This window comes from Poecilia formosa, unplaced genomic scaffold (assembly GCF_000485575.1).
Source record: "Poecilia formosa unplaced genomic scaffold, Poecilia_formosa-5.1.2 Scaffold136, whole genome shotgun sequence".
NCBI lineage: Eukaryota > Metazoa > Chordata > Actinopteri > Cyprinodontiformes > Poeciliidae > Poecilia > Poecilia formosa.
This window is the reverse complement of record NW_006800075.1, coordinates 1,383,160-1,399,442: the sequence shown is the minus strand read 5'-3', so window position 1 is coordinate 1,399,442 and position 16,283 is coordinate 1,383,160. Positions and strand designations below refer to the sequence as shown.

General features: G+C 38.8%; 1 protein-coding gene across 1 annotated transcript; it reads left to right on the top strand.

Moving 5' to 3' along the window:
• The first annotated feature begins 1,447 nt into the window (after positions 1–1,447).
• LOC103145153 (suppressor of cytokine signaling 3-like) lies at positions 1,448–7,924 on the top strand. Its single transcript, XM_007562476.2, has 2 exons — positions 1,448–1,771; positions 4,327–7,924. The coding sequence occupies exons 1-2, from the start codon at positions 1,673–1,675 to the stop codon at positions 4,852–4,854; spliced, it is 627 nt and encodes a 208-aa protein (XP_007562538.1). The 5' UTR covers positions 1,448–1,672; the 3' UTR covers positions 4,855–7,924.
• The last annotated feature ends 8,359 nt before the right edge of the window (positions 7,925–16,283 follow it).

Below are 16,283 nucleotides of genomic sequence, written 5' to 3'. Positions count from 1 at the left end.
ACAAATAATATGCTGGGTATGTTTAGTTTATCATCAGATATTCTCAGAATTTGACTATATCAAAATTATAACAGAGGGCCATTTCCCTCTCCTGGTTTTGTATGTTTGGTAAAAACTAGATATAAATTAGTGACATGCTTTGGTGAATTCCTATATTTAAAAAAAAAAGAACACTGAAGCACTTAAAAAAAAAATATATATATATATATACACACACAAAAACATCAAAAATCAGCAGAAGTCAAAGAAACTGGCCTGATCAGTGCACCAGTCAACTTTCTCTTGACTGGCAGCTCAAATGCTGAAGATGTTTAATGTTTTCAGCTATCCATAAATAATTCAAGATTTAAAAACAACTCCCAACTATTGCCAGCCTGTTAACACACCATCTAACACCATGTACTTTAAAAATGTTCTGAGTCAAATTAAGATAAAGGTCAGAATATCTGTTTATATTGTAATTCATTTTTCATCTGAAGAGTTGTTTACCTGGCTCAAAGTACCTGCAACTCATTTTTCTCTTTTGTATTAAAAGGTAAACTCTTTCTCCTCAGAATATTTTACCTTTTTATGCAACTCTGCTTTCTATGGAGTAACAAATGTATAAAAAAGCTAGCTAATTAGCCCGATTATTTGCTATGGATACAGCCTGCAGTCTTGTTAATTTAATAAGGATGATGATTGGGAAGCCAATTGGTTTCCACAAATATGTTAACTCGGTCCAGGTTTAAAGGTGCTTAAAAAGAGTGAAACATCCCTTTTTATGAAGTGTCTTTTCAAATCGGAGGCCAACTTCCTGGCTCGGTTCTGCTCTCTGTACCGTTGCGGCGCCTCCTGCTCAGCTTCCCCGTCTCTCTACCGATCACTGTCCGGTGGAGCGGGCGGTACTCTGCAGAGGAACCGAGCAAAGCAAGCCAGATTGGCTCCAATATTTTTTATTTATTTTTTTTTATCCCAGTGAAACCAGAGGAACCCCCCCACCCCCTTCCTCTTCCGACAACCGGGATAAAGAGTTATTCAGTGAAAGAAGAAAAGAGGGGGAAGGGAGGAGTAAAAAAAAAAAAAAAAATTGTGCCGGACTCTTTCACTGTGACCCCGATTCAGAAATCCCTTGTTGCGGTGCGCCGATCGAAGACAATTGAAAGCAATCAGGATCCAGTTGCCGTCTGGCTGCACGCTGCAGCAGCGAGTACGCTGAGGATTCATTTAAACTAAATATAACCCGCTCCTGCTCCGTGCATTTGTCACAGCCGCCATAACTGCATTTTATGTGGGGTAAACTGAGAGCTCCAGTGTGGCAAAGTGCTCATTTGTTTATGTCACTGCTCATGAAGGAGTGTAAGTTTCCAGCGTGGCTCAGTGTTTGCTTGTCACCAGCCTATATATAGATGGAAATGCCTAATCCCTGCTCCATCTTTCTCCGTCTTCCTCCAGCTGTGCTTAGGTGCCCTCTCCCAGCCCCTCTCTGGATGCATCAGACCCCTCCTCCCCGGGGCCCTGGACCCGGCTTGTGACTCCGCCGACCTCGCCCCCTTGCCCCTCCGTCTCCGGTCGCCCTGCTCCACGTTTACCTCCACCTGTCCTTCCCGGGGCTCCTGCTCCGGGCCCCCTGCCCCTCGACCGGCGGGCAGAGGCAGGGGGCCATGGCGCCGCGGTAGCCAGGGCCCTCGCAATGAGCAGTGTGACCCCTTCAGAGAGCAGCAGGATTCAGGGGTCAGACTTAGCCCCACTTCACTACAAGCCCTTCAGCTCGCATGAACACTACCAGCAGGTCAGTCAAACCTGGTTGTTCTTCTGGGTTCCTGCTCTCTGGAAACATCTGAAGTTTGATTTTAGATATTTTCTAGATCTGAATAAGTTGGGGAAAATGTTTTTATTTCATTAAATTCACCTCATTGCAAAAACAAAAGATCTTACCATGTATTTTTGGTCTATTTCTAGTGCAAATATCTTAGTTCACTTGAAGCAAAACAAACTTGCAAGTAAGATATGGGAGCTTGTTTTAAGTCAATCATTCTTAAACATTCATAAAGAGTACTACTTCAGTTGGTAGTTTTTCAACTATAACACTGGAAAAATGTTTAAAAGATCTCTCAGTAGAACTATTGTCGTAGGAATGCACCAATCTATTTTTTCACTACAAATACCAATATCTGAGGTTTAGAAACTAGTGCAAATATCTTAGTTCACTTAAACTAACTTACAATTAACATTTCAGCAAGATATGGGAGCTTGTTTTAAGTCAATCATTCTTCAACATTGATTAAAGAGTACTACTTCAGCTGGTAGTTTTTCAACTATAACACTGGAAAAATGTTTAAAAGATCTCTCAGTAGAACTATTGTAGTAGGAATGCACCAATCCATTTTTTTACTTCAAATACTAATATCTGAGGTTTAGAAACTAGTGCAAATATCTTAGTTCACTTAAACTAACTTACAACTAAGATTTCAGCAAGATATGGGAGCTTGTTGTAAGTCAAAAATTATTGAGTGTTGATTAAAAAGTTCCACTGGTAGTTTTATCACTTACAATGTTGGAAAAACTGTTTAAGTTAAGAATTTCATTAGGGATGCACCAATTCACTGTTTTCACATCCAATACTGATATGACATTTCTTATCAGCTGATTCCATTTCAGAAAAACAATGAATTGACTTAAAACATTTATTTTTTTAAACATAGACATGATATTTGATAACGCTAAACCAGTCCAGCACACCTACATACGCCATTATCTTCACAAGCTTGGTCAAACATGTAAAAACAACACAACATTGTCACCCATACCCAATCTAGAATGTTTTTCAATACGATACTGTATATCAGATTGGTGCATTTCTACTTTGTATCAATATTGAGGAATTATTGACTTAGGCAAACTCCTATAGCTTGCTGAAAAGTTTCTTGAAGGTAAATTTTGTCTGATTTCAAGTGTGCAAAGATATTTGCACCAAAATCTAGACCAAAAGTACTTGGTAAGATTTTGTTTTTGTGGTGCTTATCTTTATCTTTTCATGCATCCATTCAATAACTTGAGCCATCTGTTTATCCATCTATCAATCAAGTTTAATTGATTCACGCATCTATTTCTTAATCCATTCATCTGTCTCGTCATTTATTCGTTTGTCCGTTTATCCATCCATTTCCCTTTGATCTATTAGTTTCTCTGCTTGTCCAGTGATCAAGTTTCTACATTCATCTTTTTTTCAATTAAGCCCTCCGTTTGTCCATCATCTTGTTTTATCAGTCCGTTTGTTCATTGATTCTTCCACTTATCTCTTCTTCAATCCATCCATTTTTTCATCAGTGCTTCTGTTTGTGCATTTGTCCTGCTATCAGGTTTCATAATAACATTTTAACACTGCAAAAACACAAAGTCTCACCAAGTATCTTTGGTCTAGTTTATAGTGCAAATTGGGGCTGAAACAATCAAATTAATTGTGATTAATTAATTATTGAAATAATCGTCAATTAGATTAATAATTGATTAATCGCTTAGTGGAGTAAATATACTAAAAAAAAAGCTCTTTGCTGCAAGAACATATAGAGACTAGAAAATAAGCCAAAACTTTACAAGTTACACACATTTTATATTTCAGACAAAATAAAAACTTGGTGGTTAAGTTTGATCTGTTCAAAAATCTTCAAGTGGTGATAATCTTCTATGAAGTACATTTTGCTATCCAGCTTTTTTATTAAAAAAATATTCAGTCATACATTGTTAAAATGTAAAAATTTTATCATGTTTTTTTTAGTTTAAGAGACATACTTTGCTACAAATGATTAAGGAATTCCATGTTGTTGCATTTTAGGTAGTAAAATGTTTTTCTTTTTTAAGACAATTAAATTAGGTGCTTATTTGCATCTTTTAATCCATTTCTGATATTATTAAAAAAAAACTTATATGCAGAATATTCAAAGTTAATCGATTAGTTGTCAGAGGAATTGATAGAATAATCAATTACTAAAATAATTGGTAGCTGCAGCTGTAGTGCAAATATTTTGGCTCGCATGAAAAAAACAAAACTAACTTACAAGTAAGTTTTCAGTTGCTTGTTTTAAGCCAATAATTCCTTAATATTGATGGAAAAAGTACTAGTTCCACTTATAAGTTTTACTTTTTCATCAATATTTAGGAATTATTGACTGAAAACAAGAGCTTAAGTTACTTGTAAGTTAATTTTGTCTTATTTCAAGTGTACTAAGATATTTGCAGAAGAAACTAGGCCAAAAATACTTGATGATATTTTGTGGTTTTGCAGTGAAGTTGAACAAAATTGACGTGAGAAGCCGTGTACCCTGATCGTCTTTTAATCTGTTTCAGGTGATAGATGCTCATCGGAAGCTTCTGGAGAGCGGCTTTTACTTTGGGCCCATTGGGGGTCTGGAGGCCAAAGCCTTGCTGAGCAAAGAAGAACCTGGCACTTTCCTCATCCGCGACTCGTCGGACCGCCGCTACTTCTTCACCCTGTCTGTGCAGACGGTTTATGGAACCAGGAACCTGCGCATCCACAGCGAGGAAGGCGGCTTCTTCCTCGAGAACGACTACCAAAACAAAAAGAAGGTGCCGCAGTTCGACTGCGTGCTGAAGCTCATCATGTTCTACATGGGGAGAGGGAGGGACGTGCAGCTGACTGTGGATGGGGCGAGTGAAGAAAGTATGGAAACCATTTACCTGATGGACAGCCGTGGGATTAAAACCCCGCTGGAGCTGCTGAAGCCCCTCAAGATCAGCCCCTCGTCCCTGAAGCACATATGCAGGAGGGCGCTGAACCGAACGGGCCAAGGAGAGGTGCAGCAACTCCCGCAGGCGCTCAGAGACTTCATGAAGAAGTACGATGCGTCTATCTGACTGACGAGGAATAGCACAGAACGCTTCTCAGAGCTGATCAGACTGAAATGAGGTCACTGCGACCAGAATCAGCCGAGCTCAGCACTTTTGATTCCTAATAAATCGCTGTTGGGCTCCGTCTACCTTAACCCCCCGGATGCTGGAGTCGGATTTGGGTAACCGGCGATTACCTCGTCTATCCTGCCTTAGGAGAACCTGACCACTACCGTTTGGGGTGGCAGATGAAGCCAGAGGTCAAAGGTCAGCGTTTCCTATGACTGACTCAGACGCAGAGCAGAGCCTCGTAGAAGATTGTAAACGATGGCGGGATCACGCCACCGCTGACGTCGGTGGGTTTTAACGCTCTTAAAGAAAGAACATCCTCATTTTTCCAACACTTTGGATCGCAGGACAGAGAGATGGGGAGGGAGCTAGCGAATGAAGGAGGAGTAACAGAAAAAAGGCAAAGTCCAAACGAGAGAAGAGAGAGTGAGGGGGAGAGAGAGAGAGAGATCCCGGCATACAGTATTTGTTTGTCTGAGTGTGTGCGTTGTGGTTGTGCACATATTTCCATTCCCTTTTCCCGCAAATGTTGCCACATAGAGGGGAGTGGGCTGGCCATGCACGCTAGCTCAACACACACTCTTGCAGGTACAGGCCCACATGTCGGTTTTTTCTGCGTAGGACACAAAAAAATTCATTTCTTCTTCTGCTGTTTGTTTCTTATTCCTCCTCCATTACCCTTCCCTCCATTTTTTTTTTCTTTTTTTTGATGCATGTGTGCTCTGACAGCGCCAGAAAACAGACCACAGTCACCGAGACAAAAGCTTATTGACACAAAGGCTGTTGTGAGGGACCAAACAAAAGAAGAAGAAGAAATTATTTTTATCCAGACTGCAAAGATGTAAAGATTGCTGGAGATTGGCGGTAATAATCCCGGGGATGGGGAAGGAAGAAGGGTGGGAAGACAGAGGAGGGGGGGCAGAAGAGCGGGAAATGGGATTAGGGAAGGGGAAACTGAAGGAGGAGGAGACATACTGGTATACAGCTTGATAAAAACACTGATTAGATTGATGATGCAGTCAAACAGGATGTAGCTTGTGTAAATATGACGGCTCCATCTTAGTCTCAAATCAGTTTTTTTAGAGTATTTTGTCTAGAAATGCAACACACTAACTTGTACTGGCTGATACCAATATATCCAATTTTTTGAGAGCCTGTCCTTCCAATTTTAGGTCTGTAAGACAAACACTTTTATGTAAATGTTTTAATTCTGTAGCTAAATGCTGCATGATGGAGGAAGTAGCAACAAACCCAAAGGAAAATTAGGCAATCATGAGATTTCTTTTATGTATATTTTTTTTATGAAACTCAAAATAAACGTGACGTTTGTTGATATGTTTACACACTAAAAATGTTCATTTTTGATGCATTTAAAACATTTTAAAAATTGATCAGCTGGAGATCGGAATTGGCTGATTTTTTATTTTTTTTTTTCTCTTAATGGTGGACTAATAAAAAGTACATGTATATATTTCCATTTATTAAATGAAAACCAAGAACTCCCATTTGCAGTCTGTAAACACATCAACTAACATTATGTACTTTGATGCACTTTTTTGAGCTTAATACAAATCCAATAAAGGTTAGGGAGATTATACCTAAACAAGATTATACCTACAAGAGGCCATTTCTGTCGAGGAACCTGTAGTCTATTTTGTTCTTTCATGTGTAGCGTCTGAAGGTAAAACTCAAAGGAAAATCAGAAATTAGTATTGATCATAAAAGAGATGCACTGGTCAGGCTTTTCTCGCCAATACAGATATCTGGTTTTCTCGGAGGTCTGACCTGCTGGCTCTGATTTCGTTATTGTTTTATAAGGAACTCCATTTGTCTAAAAGCTGTTTCTAGTTTGTTTGCAACAATTTTGGATCCCAACGGAAATGAAGAAATTGCAGCAATGAGCATCGTAAATCCAATGGTAGGAGTGTATTCTTGATGAATAAAAGTGGATTATTTTTTAAATTTCCTCCAATTCTATTCTAGTCAGATATGCTACTCCTATCAAATAATTCACATTTGTTTTCTTTTGATGCCTCGCAATCCTTTTTAAAATCAGAATCGGTAGGTCAGACCTAAAGCAAAAATCAGAAATTGCTATTAACTAGGAAAAACCTATCTCAAGTAAAAGTAAATAAAAGGAGAATTCTGTTTTAATTGCAACCATCTTCTATGGCATCCATCTTTAAAACTGCTATAAAGTGTAAAGCTGCACCGATCGGGCCAATATTGAGTTCATACTTTTCTTTGAGTTTGATTCCGATTCTATTCAAATCCATTTTTTTTAAATTTCAGTGATGACTTTAATTAAACTCAGAAGTGCATCAAAGTGCATGCTTATACATTTTATTTTTGTAGGCAGATGGACATATGCATTTTCTGTGTAACACTTTTATTAACTTATTTCCTTTTAAGCCTTTTGTGTTTGTTGCCTGCCCTCTCTCTCTCTTCTGGTCTTCCTGCGCCATTCATGAAGGAGTTAAGAGGAAACATGCTGTTATTTGAACTATTATAACCTTTTTTCTTTGCCTCTGGAGAACATCAAGGGAACTAAACACTTCCCTTAGGAGATTCTTTTAAAAATGCCTTTTGTAAAACTAACTACAAGACTCAGATTTGACCCACATTATTATCTTTTTGTTGTGTTTTTCTTGTGCTCATACTCACCTGTAATCCATATTGGAATGGTAGCCTCTTCTTTTCTTTTTACATCATGAAACAGTGTGAGTTTGTCGCCACAGTGATGCACACCTTTTGTATGTAATGGTCAGATCTGGGTCTTACTGTCTTGCATCAAACACCAAGTTCTTACATGTTGTGCTGCAGCAGTAGACCGAGTGTATGTGAATCATTTGTCTTTTATAAAGACTCACTTGCAAAAGGCTGGCCACTAGTCTGGCAAAATACAAGCTGTAATATCTGCAATGTCAAAAGCATTACATAATAAATGAAAAAGAAACGTTGCACATATTTATATTTCTAAAATATTTCAATAATTTATATTAAAGAGCACTATTTTTACAAAAGCCAATGCAGTGTGCCCTGTGTGTTACTTCCTCACTCCCTCCTGCCTGCTTCTCCTTTTCTCCCCCCTGAGTCAATATTGACTGGATATGCTTTAACTTACTGTAATGTGTTGCAAAGTAGTCTGTATTCCAGCAATTCCTGGCTTCACAACAAGATTATTTACTGTCAGATGGGATTTCAAAGCTGGACGAAGACGTGTTTATACACTCAGAGAGATCGTTTCGAGCAACAAGGAAGGACGGCTGCACGATCCGAGGGCTTGAAATTACCGCAATCTTCACTTCTTGTATGCGTCAGTGGAGCATTGTGGGTAAATTCCATGAGAATCAGAGTTTGTTTGGGGAAAGCTGAGTGCCACGCTGTGACAAAGGGATTCCCAGAAGCACGGAGACGGGCAAACCTTTGACACAGCAGTTAGTGTGCAAAAAGCTGACTTTGGGCTGGACTTGACTGGAAAAGGAATGCAGTGGGATTTTATACATCCTGCCTTTGGCGGCTAAGGGAGAGAGAGAAAGGGGTGCCGTCCTAAGGGGAGTGTGTGTGAGGTCAGAAAGGTGAGCACATCCACGTGGACGAGATTTATGACTGGCTGTGGTTTCACACTCAAGCCAACGCTGAATCTGTGTGTGTTTGTATGTTAAGTGAGATTACTGTTGGTAAAATTAACCAGGAGGTGAGTTCCTTCATTTCCCAGCTCCCCACCTCCACCACATCTTCTCACACACACACACACACACACACACAGTTCCCATTCCCTGCATACCTTGTGCTCCGTCTGAGGCCGACTTCCAGGAAAGAGGCACTTTAATTGAGTTGAGTTTTTACGGCTTGCCTGGTGTTGGTGTGTGCGTCCGAGAAGGAGTGAATGAGTTGTCTCTGCGTGAGTGGGTGTTTGTGTGAGATAAATGACAGAGCACTGATGAGAAAACAGTTTATTTCTTCAATTTAGAAACATCTGGGAAATGTGAAGTAATCAGCTTGCTGTCGTGCAACGGAATACAAAACTTATTTCTCTTAGTCCTACGGGAAAAAGCACACCTTTTACAAATTCAAACTTTACTCTTCAGGATATCATTTAAAAAAAGAATAGGTTAAAAAAAATTGAAATCTAACCTCAGGTCTATCACCAAACTGCCATTTATTAAAGAGGAAGCCAAAATGAGAGAGGTTTGTGACAAACTAAATATAAAAAGTTCATTTATTTTTATAATTCAATGTAGAAAGTGGCTTATAGGTTAATTTCACAACTAGTGAATTTAAATAGACTTAAATAGCACAGCAAAATTGATTAGAGAGGGGTTTAAATTAATATTTGTCAAAAATAATTACAACTATACTGCTGATTTGGAAGGGAAGCAGTTAAAACCGCTCAACAGGAAACTAAATTATTGAAAAAACATGACAGCATCTACATTTTCTTCTAATTGGTAGAAAAATTAATGATCGTAATGGGCTTGGAGGAGCAGAAATACGAGGGACGGTCAGTGAGGATTAAACCTACAACTGACTCCACGTGAAATGATTCAATCTAACCTTTATTAAACTAACGATCCTTTACAAGTTGAACATTTAATGCGGTGACTGATGATGGAACAAAAATTAGACAAAAAGTGAAATATATATAGCCACCTCTGATTCACAACTAGTGAATTTAAACTCATGTAAAGTTGAAGCCTTTAAATGCCTCAAATTAATTTAAAAAAAGCAAACCAACCTTTAATATGTTAATCACAGATATAAATTTTGTCTTTGCAAGGACTATTTCATCTCTTTTCTGTCAGGAAACAGTTTGAGTCGCACTCAGACATTTACATTTTTCCTGTGACTGTTGAAGTCTCTCGTAGACATAATTAAATGATAAATACATTTATTATGTCTTTGGTTGAGGCTACCGCTAACTCACTACTAGCAAACCCTTGCTAGCTAGCTAGCTAGCCTCTTTCCGTCTATCATGGGTAAGTGCAAATTTATTGGTGGTTGGTTGGACAAATTTCATACATTTTAGCTATTGGTTTTCAGCTAAATAGTCTTAAATTTGAGTTGATAAAACCATTAGAAATCCTGGATATATTCAAAAGTAAGAAATAAATGCTTGAAATATTTCACTATTTGTGCATAATTAATCTACTTTTAAGTTTTACTTTTTTGATTTGAGTCACTGAAATAGTAGAACGTTCCTATAATCTAATTGGTTGAGTTGTTCCCGTAGAACTTGTTCTGTTTCCAAAGGAGATAAGAGGAAGTGTGTCAACAGAAAAAATGCACTTCCATAACAAGTGTGACCACTTCTGTGTGGCAATACAATGTCAGGAAGGGAAGACCTCAGCAATGAATCTCTTATGAAGTTATTTGTATTTTAAGAGTAAGTTACATTTAGATATCTCCTAAATCTGTCCTAACATTTTTAACAATACCCCCATTTTAAAAGTTAAATTTGAATTCTAGATTGTGGAACAATATCTTTTGATTGATGATTGACCTTAATCAACATCTCCATGGCTGGAGAAAACAAAACTCCTCATATCAGCACAAACACCTCATGCTAACTGTCAAACACTGTGGTGAAACAGTAATGATTTGGGCTTGCTTAAAGGTGATCTATGCTTCCTTGAACATGTTAGGATAGGTCTATACAAAGTATGTTAACATTTTTTGCACAAAATTATTCTTAGATAATGAGACTTTAGTCTGGTCAGTTCTGCCAATTTTGTCTGAATGTTTAGGGCCTCTGTCACTTTAAATCCAAGTAAGCTGCTGCTGGCTGTGCCTCCCAACTCAATGTTTACCCTCGTATGTAAAAAATGGCTGCAATCAGATGCGCAATTGTACAACCATGCGTCTTTGAAAAGCAGAAGTGGAGCCTCCTGCACAATCAACAAGGATGTAGCAAGTGGTTTTTGAATAGTAAGTCAACAATTAAACACTTATCTTTTCCAGCAGCCATTATAAAGCACAGTAAAACCAGCTGACTAAACATGCTGGAGCTCAGCTCGGGGTGCTAGGAAAAAGGTTGGGCTTCACAAGGGTTGCTAGGTAACGGGGCAGCACCCATTGAACATGACTCAACAATCAGGAGGTTTTTGAAAGTTTCGTTTTCCAGTCACCAAAAAATGTTAACTTATTGCCAAAAAATTATCTGGGTGTTTTTTTGTTTGTTTTTTTTTAAGCACTTTGGTTGTTTTTATTTGCAATTTCAACCCAAATGGAAAATGTGCAAAATGTGAATTTTACATAACATGTCCCGTTTTACAACCTCTGTACCTGGGAACCGTGCAGTCATTGAGTCGACTTCAAACGCCTTTGTGTACCAACGCATTAAGAGATCATCTTTCGGACACCAGAAGCTTGACCTAAATTTGGGTCCTCAATGGGAAAGCGATCCCAAACACAACAGCAACTCAACAACAGCAAGGGCCGAAAAAAAATAAATAAAGGGAGTTTCAATGTCCTGGCAGCTGAAGCTTGGCCTAACTGGGTCATGCAAGCAATGAAGCAATGCTATGTAAAGAAAAATAGGCCAAAATTCCTCCACAGCAAAGTGAGCGACTGATAAAGTCATACAGAAAATGATGTGATAGCTGCTAAAAGTGGTTCTCCAAGGCTTTCAAAGATGATGTGTAATTAGTTTTTCCATTTGAGCTTCATCTTTGTTTAATAAATAATAACTGTGTAGTCTGTAGTGTGTTTTGACACACTTGACTTTGGATTTAAATAGGGGAGTAGTGAGTGTACACCTCTGAGACTATAATGCCTGTTTTTGTAGCTTATCTGATTGGAGGTCATTACAACAATTCAGTTCGACAGTTCCCATTTTTCTTTGACGCCTCGTATGTGTGTGTGTGTGTAGGTGTGTGTGTCTGTTAGAGACACTATTTGTTTATGAGAGGGAAAACTAAGCTGGCACTTGCTGACAAAAGTGACGTTGGTCAAAAGACAAACAGAACTGAGTGAGCCCTCTTCCCAAAAATCCAACCAGAATAATCCAGTTTTACACACAAACACATTGTCTAAATAAGCCAGCTCAGCTCGCTGTGACTCATTTTATGTTCCCCATAGTTGCCTGGTGAGTAGAGCTGGAATATTTTGCCCGTATCCTTCGCTCCTCTTGTGGATCTCACACGCTCACACAAAGTCTTTCCACTATGATTCATTTTTTCGGGTTGTGACTTGCTGTGTCCAGCTCAACAGTTGTCAACAGCGCCTGAGCCAAGCACAACACCCGGCTTGCAGACAACTCAGTTTTTTGGACCTTTTCCTTTCCCCAACGATCATACATTCGCAGCAGTTGTTTGGACATCGCCCTTTTCTTTGCTTCAGCTGCATGTTTCAAAGCAGCTCAAGAAAAAAGGAAGCAGTTTGGGCAACGGGAATGGCGTTGGACTAATCCCGTATTTGCAGCCTGATTAAAATCTAAGCATAACCAACAGCTCCTGGTGTGCTTTCTTAAATTACTGAGCTCCTGCCAAAGTCAGCCACGTCAAGTCTTGAAGGTGGAAATTTTTTTCAAGATGTTAGGAAAATGCCTTGCAACTGGCAATCTGTTCCGGCCTTCCAGGAAGGGCCTCCGGGTTGCTCATTATTCCTTCCAGGAAGGCTTACTCGTTGCCCGATCGACGCTTACAGGAGAGATGTTTGGTTGGCCCATCAGTTGGAGTATTGTCACAGCCGCTTCTGATAAAGCCAGACCAGCTTCCAGGAAACCAAAGAATTACCCTGCAGCATTCCATCATTCCTTCGCCATCAGTGCACGCAGCAGACAGAAACAGCAGGAACGCGAGGCAGCAGAAGGAGTATGAAGGGGACATGGATCAATAAGAACCATATGGGAAGCACACAGACAGGCGAATGCACTTAAATACCATATGTGTGCATCCAGGCCTGTAAAGACAAAGACTCTGATACGTTCATTTTGAAATGCAAACGCAGTCAATGCCTAATTCCTTTTTCTTTCTTTCCTTCTTTTTTTAAGTGGAGAATTTCCCAACTACATTTTACAATCTTGTGACTAACTTGATGTGAATTGAGATAATTAACAAGTTGTGCTTCCCCTTATCGCCTGAAATGCCACACACAAGGATGTGACAAATACCTGCTCAAGGTGTGATTAAGGCAAAGCAGGAGGAAATGCAGTGATGTGACTAATGCTGTAGTCATAAAGGGACGTGTTATAACAATTATATTCAATGCTGATTGAGGCCCAAAGTATGCAAAGAAAGTATCCACCGTGCCATTACACAGCAGCAGCCACCTGTACTGTTGCCACAAGGCAGGATTTATTCTTGTTTTATATGCTACATTCTGAACTTATAATCTTAATTAGGGATGGCCAATATGTACATTTTATCGTGAAATTTTGAGGTACTAGTGTGATAATGATGATAAAAAAGCGTATTACATCTTCAAAAGGTAACTCAAGGCATGGAAAAGCATTCAAAGCACCAAAACTACTGCTCTTGAAAAGCGTTAACAGCTATTTAAAGGGGCAGTATTAAGTATTTTTCCGACATATAGTGTAATTTTATAGCCCAATCAAGTAGCTAAGTTATTTCAGTTGTTATAAAAAAGCTGTATACATCAAATATGATTTCAAAGAAGTTTGACTTTGTATTTTAACAACTCGAAATTGGTCCTCTGTCTCTTTACAAACTCATGCTCTTTCTGAAACTCCTATTACAAAAGTACAATAGTCCTAATATCGCTTCTCTCTTAACCCTTTAGCAACATTTTTATCAGCATTGCACTGAGAAGTAGTTCTTTTAATGAGCTCAGCAGATGCACAGTTGTTTGCTAATTGCTGCTGGCTAGTCTGCAGGAGCTGAGTGGGAGAGTCTCCAAAGAGGAGCTGCATTTTGAAGGTGACCCTCGATCCACCCTGGTGTTTTGCAGGGTTGAATGGTTGCCACGGGAGAGGGGGGATGAGCAGCATCAAAAGGAGGGTGATTGACAGCGCAAAGATCTGCCTTTGGGCAGATAACACTGGGAGTGCTGGGATAAGCTTGATTTGTTTCTATAGATTACCTGTTTTATACCATACTGTCACGATACAGTGACCGTTCCAACAAATATTTACAAAATTTTTTTTTTTTTTAAAGTTACTTACTGCACAAGTTTAAAAATGTGACGCATTGTTTTCCCTCTGAGTGTTCTTGTAACTCCCGGACTGCAGCTGCAAAAACGTAGCAGCAGAAAAGCTCAAATGCCAAATGACTTACTGTAACAGCGAGGAGTCAGACCCAACCCTCCAACACTCTCAGGTGTCACTGTGTGTCCCCACAGCAACCAGCCAACAAGGCTGCACAGTATTTGAATTTGACACTCCAACGGACACACACACACACACACACACACACACACACACACACACACACAAGTTCAAGCACTACCATATGCACATGCATATGTGGTGAGTAAAGGGGGTTTTGAGTCATGAATGAATGGCAGAATCCCATCTTTTTAGAACAAGCTGCAGAGCTAGAATGAAGAGATTCTCTCTTTGTACAAGTAATAAAATGCTCTATTTTTCTTTGAATATGATTTTTATTTTCCATTTCTGTTCTTAGAGCAAAGTGGAATCAATGCGAAGTTTCTTATTTGTGTGCAGAAACCGACAGTGATTCAGAATTTTTCCTCTTACAAAATGTTTCTCTTGCTTTTTACTAGAATGAAGAAAAACAAAAACAAGCAACTTTATAAAATCACAGATTTGGTGTTTACTGCACAAGCTGTCTGAATAAGCAATATAATGAAATGCAGAAGTTGAGGTTGAGAAATTTCCTCTGCTTTACGAACAAGGAAAGGACTTCTTGTGACACTTTCTGTGATTGTTCCTGACCAAAACTCGGAAATGTAAACTTTTTGTCATCTATTACAGCAACAAACTGTGGTAATAACTAAAAATTACTGGAAGTAAAATATATTTAAAAAAAAAGCTTAAGTTTCCTAATAGTCTGAATGTAGAGAGAAAAGGAAGAGAAACCCAATTCCAGAAAAATGAAGCAAAGAAACACTTAAAGACAACATGAAAAGAGGAAGAGAGAAAGCATCTGCATATTAGGCACTTGGTCCTTGTGTATTTGGATTGTAGTTTTTATTTGAGTTTTTTGGTAATTTCCTCTTAATTTCTACAGGTCTTGCCATAATACTTAATTCCTTGGTTTCTTTGTTTAATCTTTTATTCTGTTGTTTGTACATCTGGATTTAGTTCTTGTAGATCAGTATTAGGTTTGTGGTTCCTTTCATGTCTTAGCTCAGCTCCTTTCATATTAATTAGTCTCTTTCCCTTAGTTTCCCTGCTTGCGTTCCCAACCAGATTTTAAGTTTTAGAACATAAAAAATATCTAATTAATTCCAGTAATTAAGATTCTGTTTTCTGCTGACCCAAGTTTATTTTTCCTGATTGAAGAGCAATTTTAAAACCCAAACACGTACCAAACCCTTATTTTTGTGTACTTCTTATTCTGTTTATGCAAATACAAACTCCCACTAAACTGCACTGAGTCATGGAGTTCCACAAGGTTCTGTGTTTGGACCAGTAGTATAAGGAATCCCGCCAGGTAGTCAAAATTAGTAAGTTTGATTTAGTTAGTCAACGTAAATCAATATTATTGTGCAGATGAAACTTACCTTAACAGTAAAACTGAAAGCATTAACTGGCAGTGGACTTCAAAGTGGGTTCATAGTTCATACATTTTATTTTCTTCATCAATAGCCTACACTGTGGTCTCAACAGTAAAAAAAAAATAGTCATTACTCATCTCTTTCCCTTTTCCGAGGCTGCAGCTGGAGGATGCTAGCACTCTATTAAAAACCACCAATGAGTCATCACCAAAACATCTTTTTGGGAGTGATTTTGTGTCTTTTCCCCCTGCTACTTCTCATATACTTTCAATGTAATTCAAAGACACCGAATGTGAGCAGCCACACATTTCTGCCAACAGATGTCAGGGTTTTCTGTTTTGCCTGACCAGGAATCCAGTTGGATGTAACAAGCCCTGTGAATGAAGTCTGTTTCCTTACTACCTCGCTGCAGCCTCTGCAAAGCACTGCAAAGACTACTCTGAAGCTGGGCCCTATAAACCAGCAGCACTTGGGGGGCTCTGTGTCTGTTCAGGTCTCTGATTGGTCTTTGCATACAAAGACCAAGTCTTTGCATACAAAGCACATTTTTCATTTTAAAATACTGTTAAAGTCTCAAATTTCCAACTCAGTCTTTCAGTCAGCCGATGGAATCCAAATATTTTTGCATATGTTTAAAAAATATTTATCCAGTCTTTGATTTTTTTTTTCCAGTCAAAATCCAGACTTTTCCAAACTGCAAACAATGGAAATAAATGAATTCTCTACTTTGCATGTTTCATTTCAAT

What these genes read in the sequence shown, in the direction of transcription:
- LOC103145153 (XM_007562476.2), top strand. Translation starts at nt 1,673, where the DNA reads ATGAGCAGTGTGACCCCTTCAGAGAGCAGCAGGATTCAGGGGTCAGAC. An exon ending in CGCATGAACACTACCAGCAG is followed by an intron (nt 1,772 to 4,326) that starts GTCAGTCAAACC and finishes AATCTGTTTCAG; the next exon opens with GTGATAGATGCTCATCGGAA.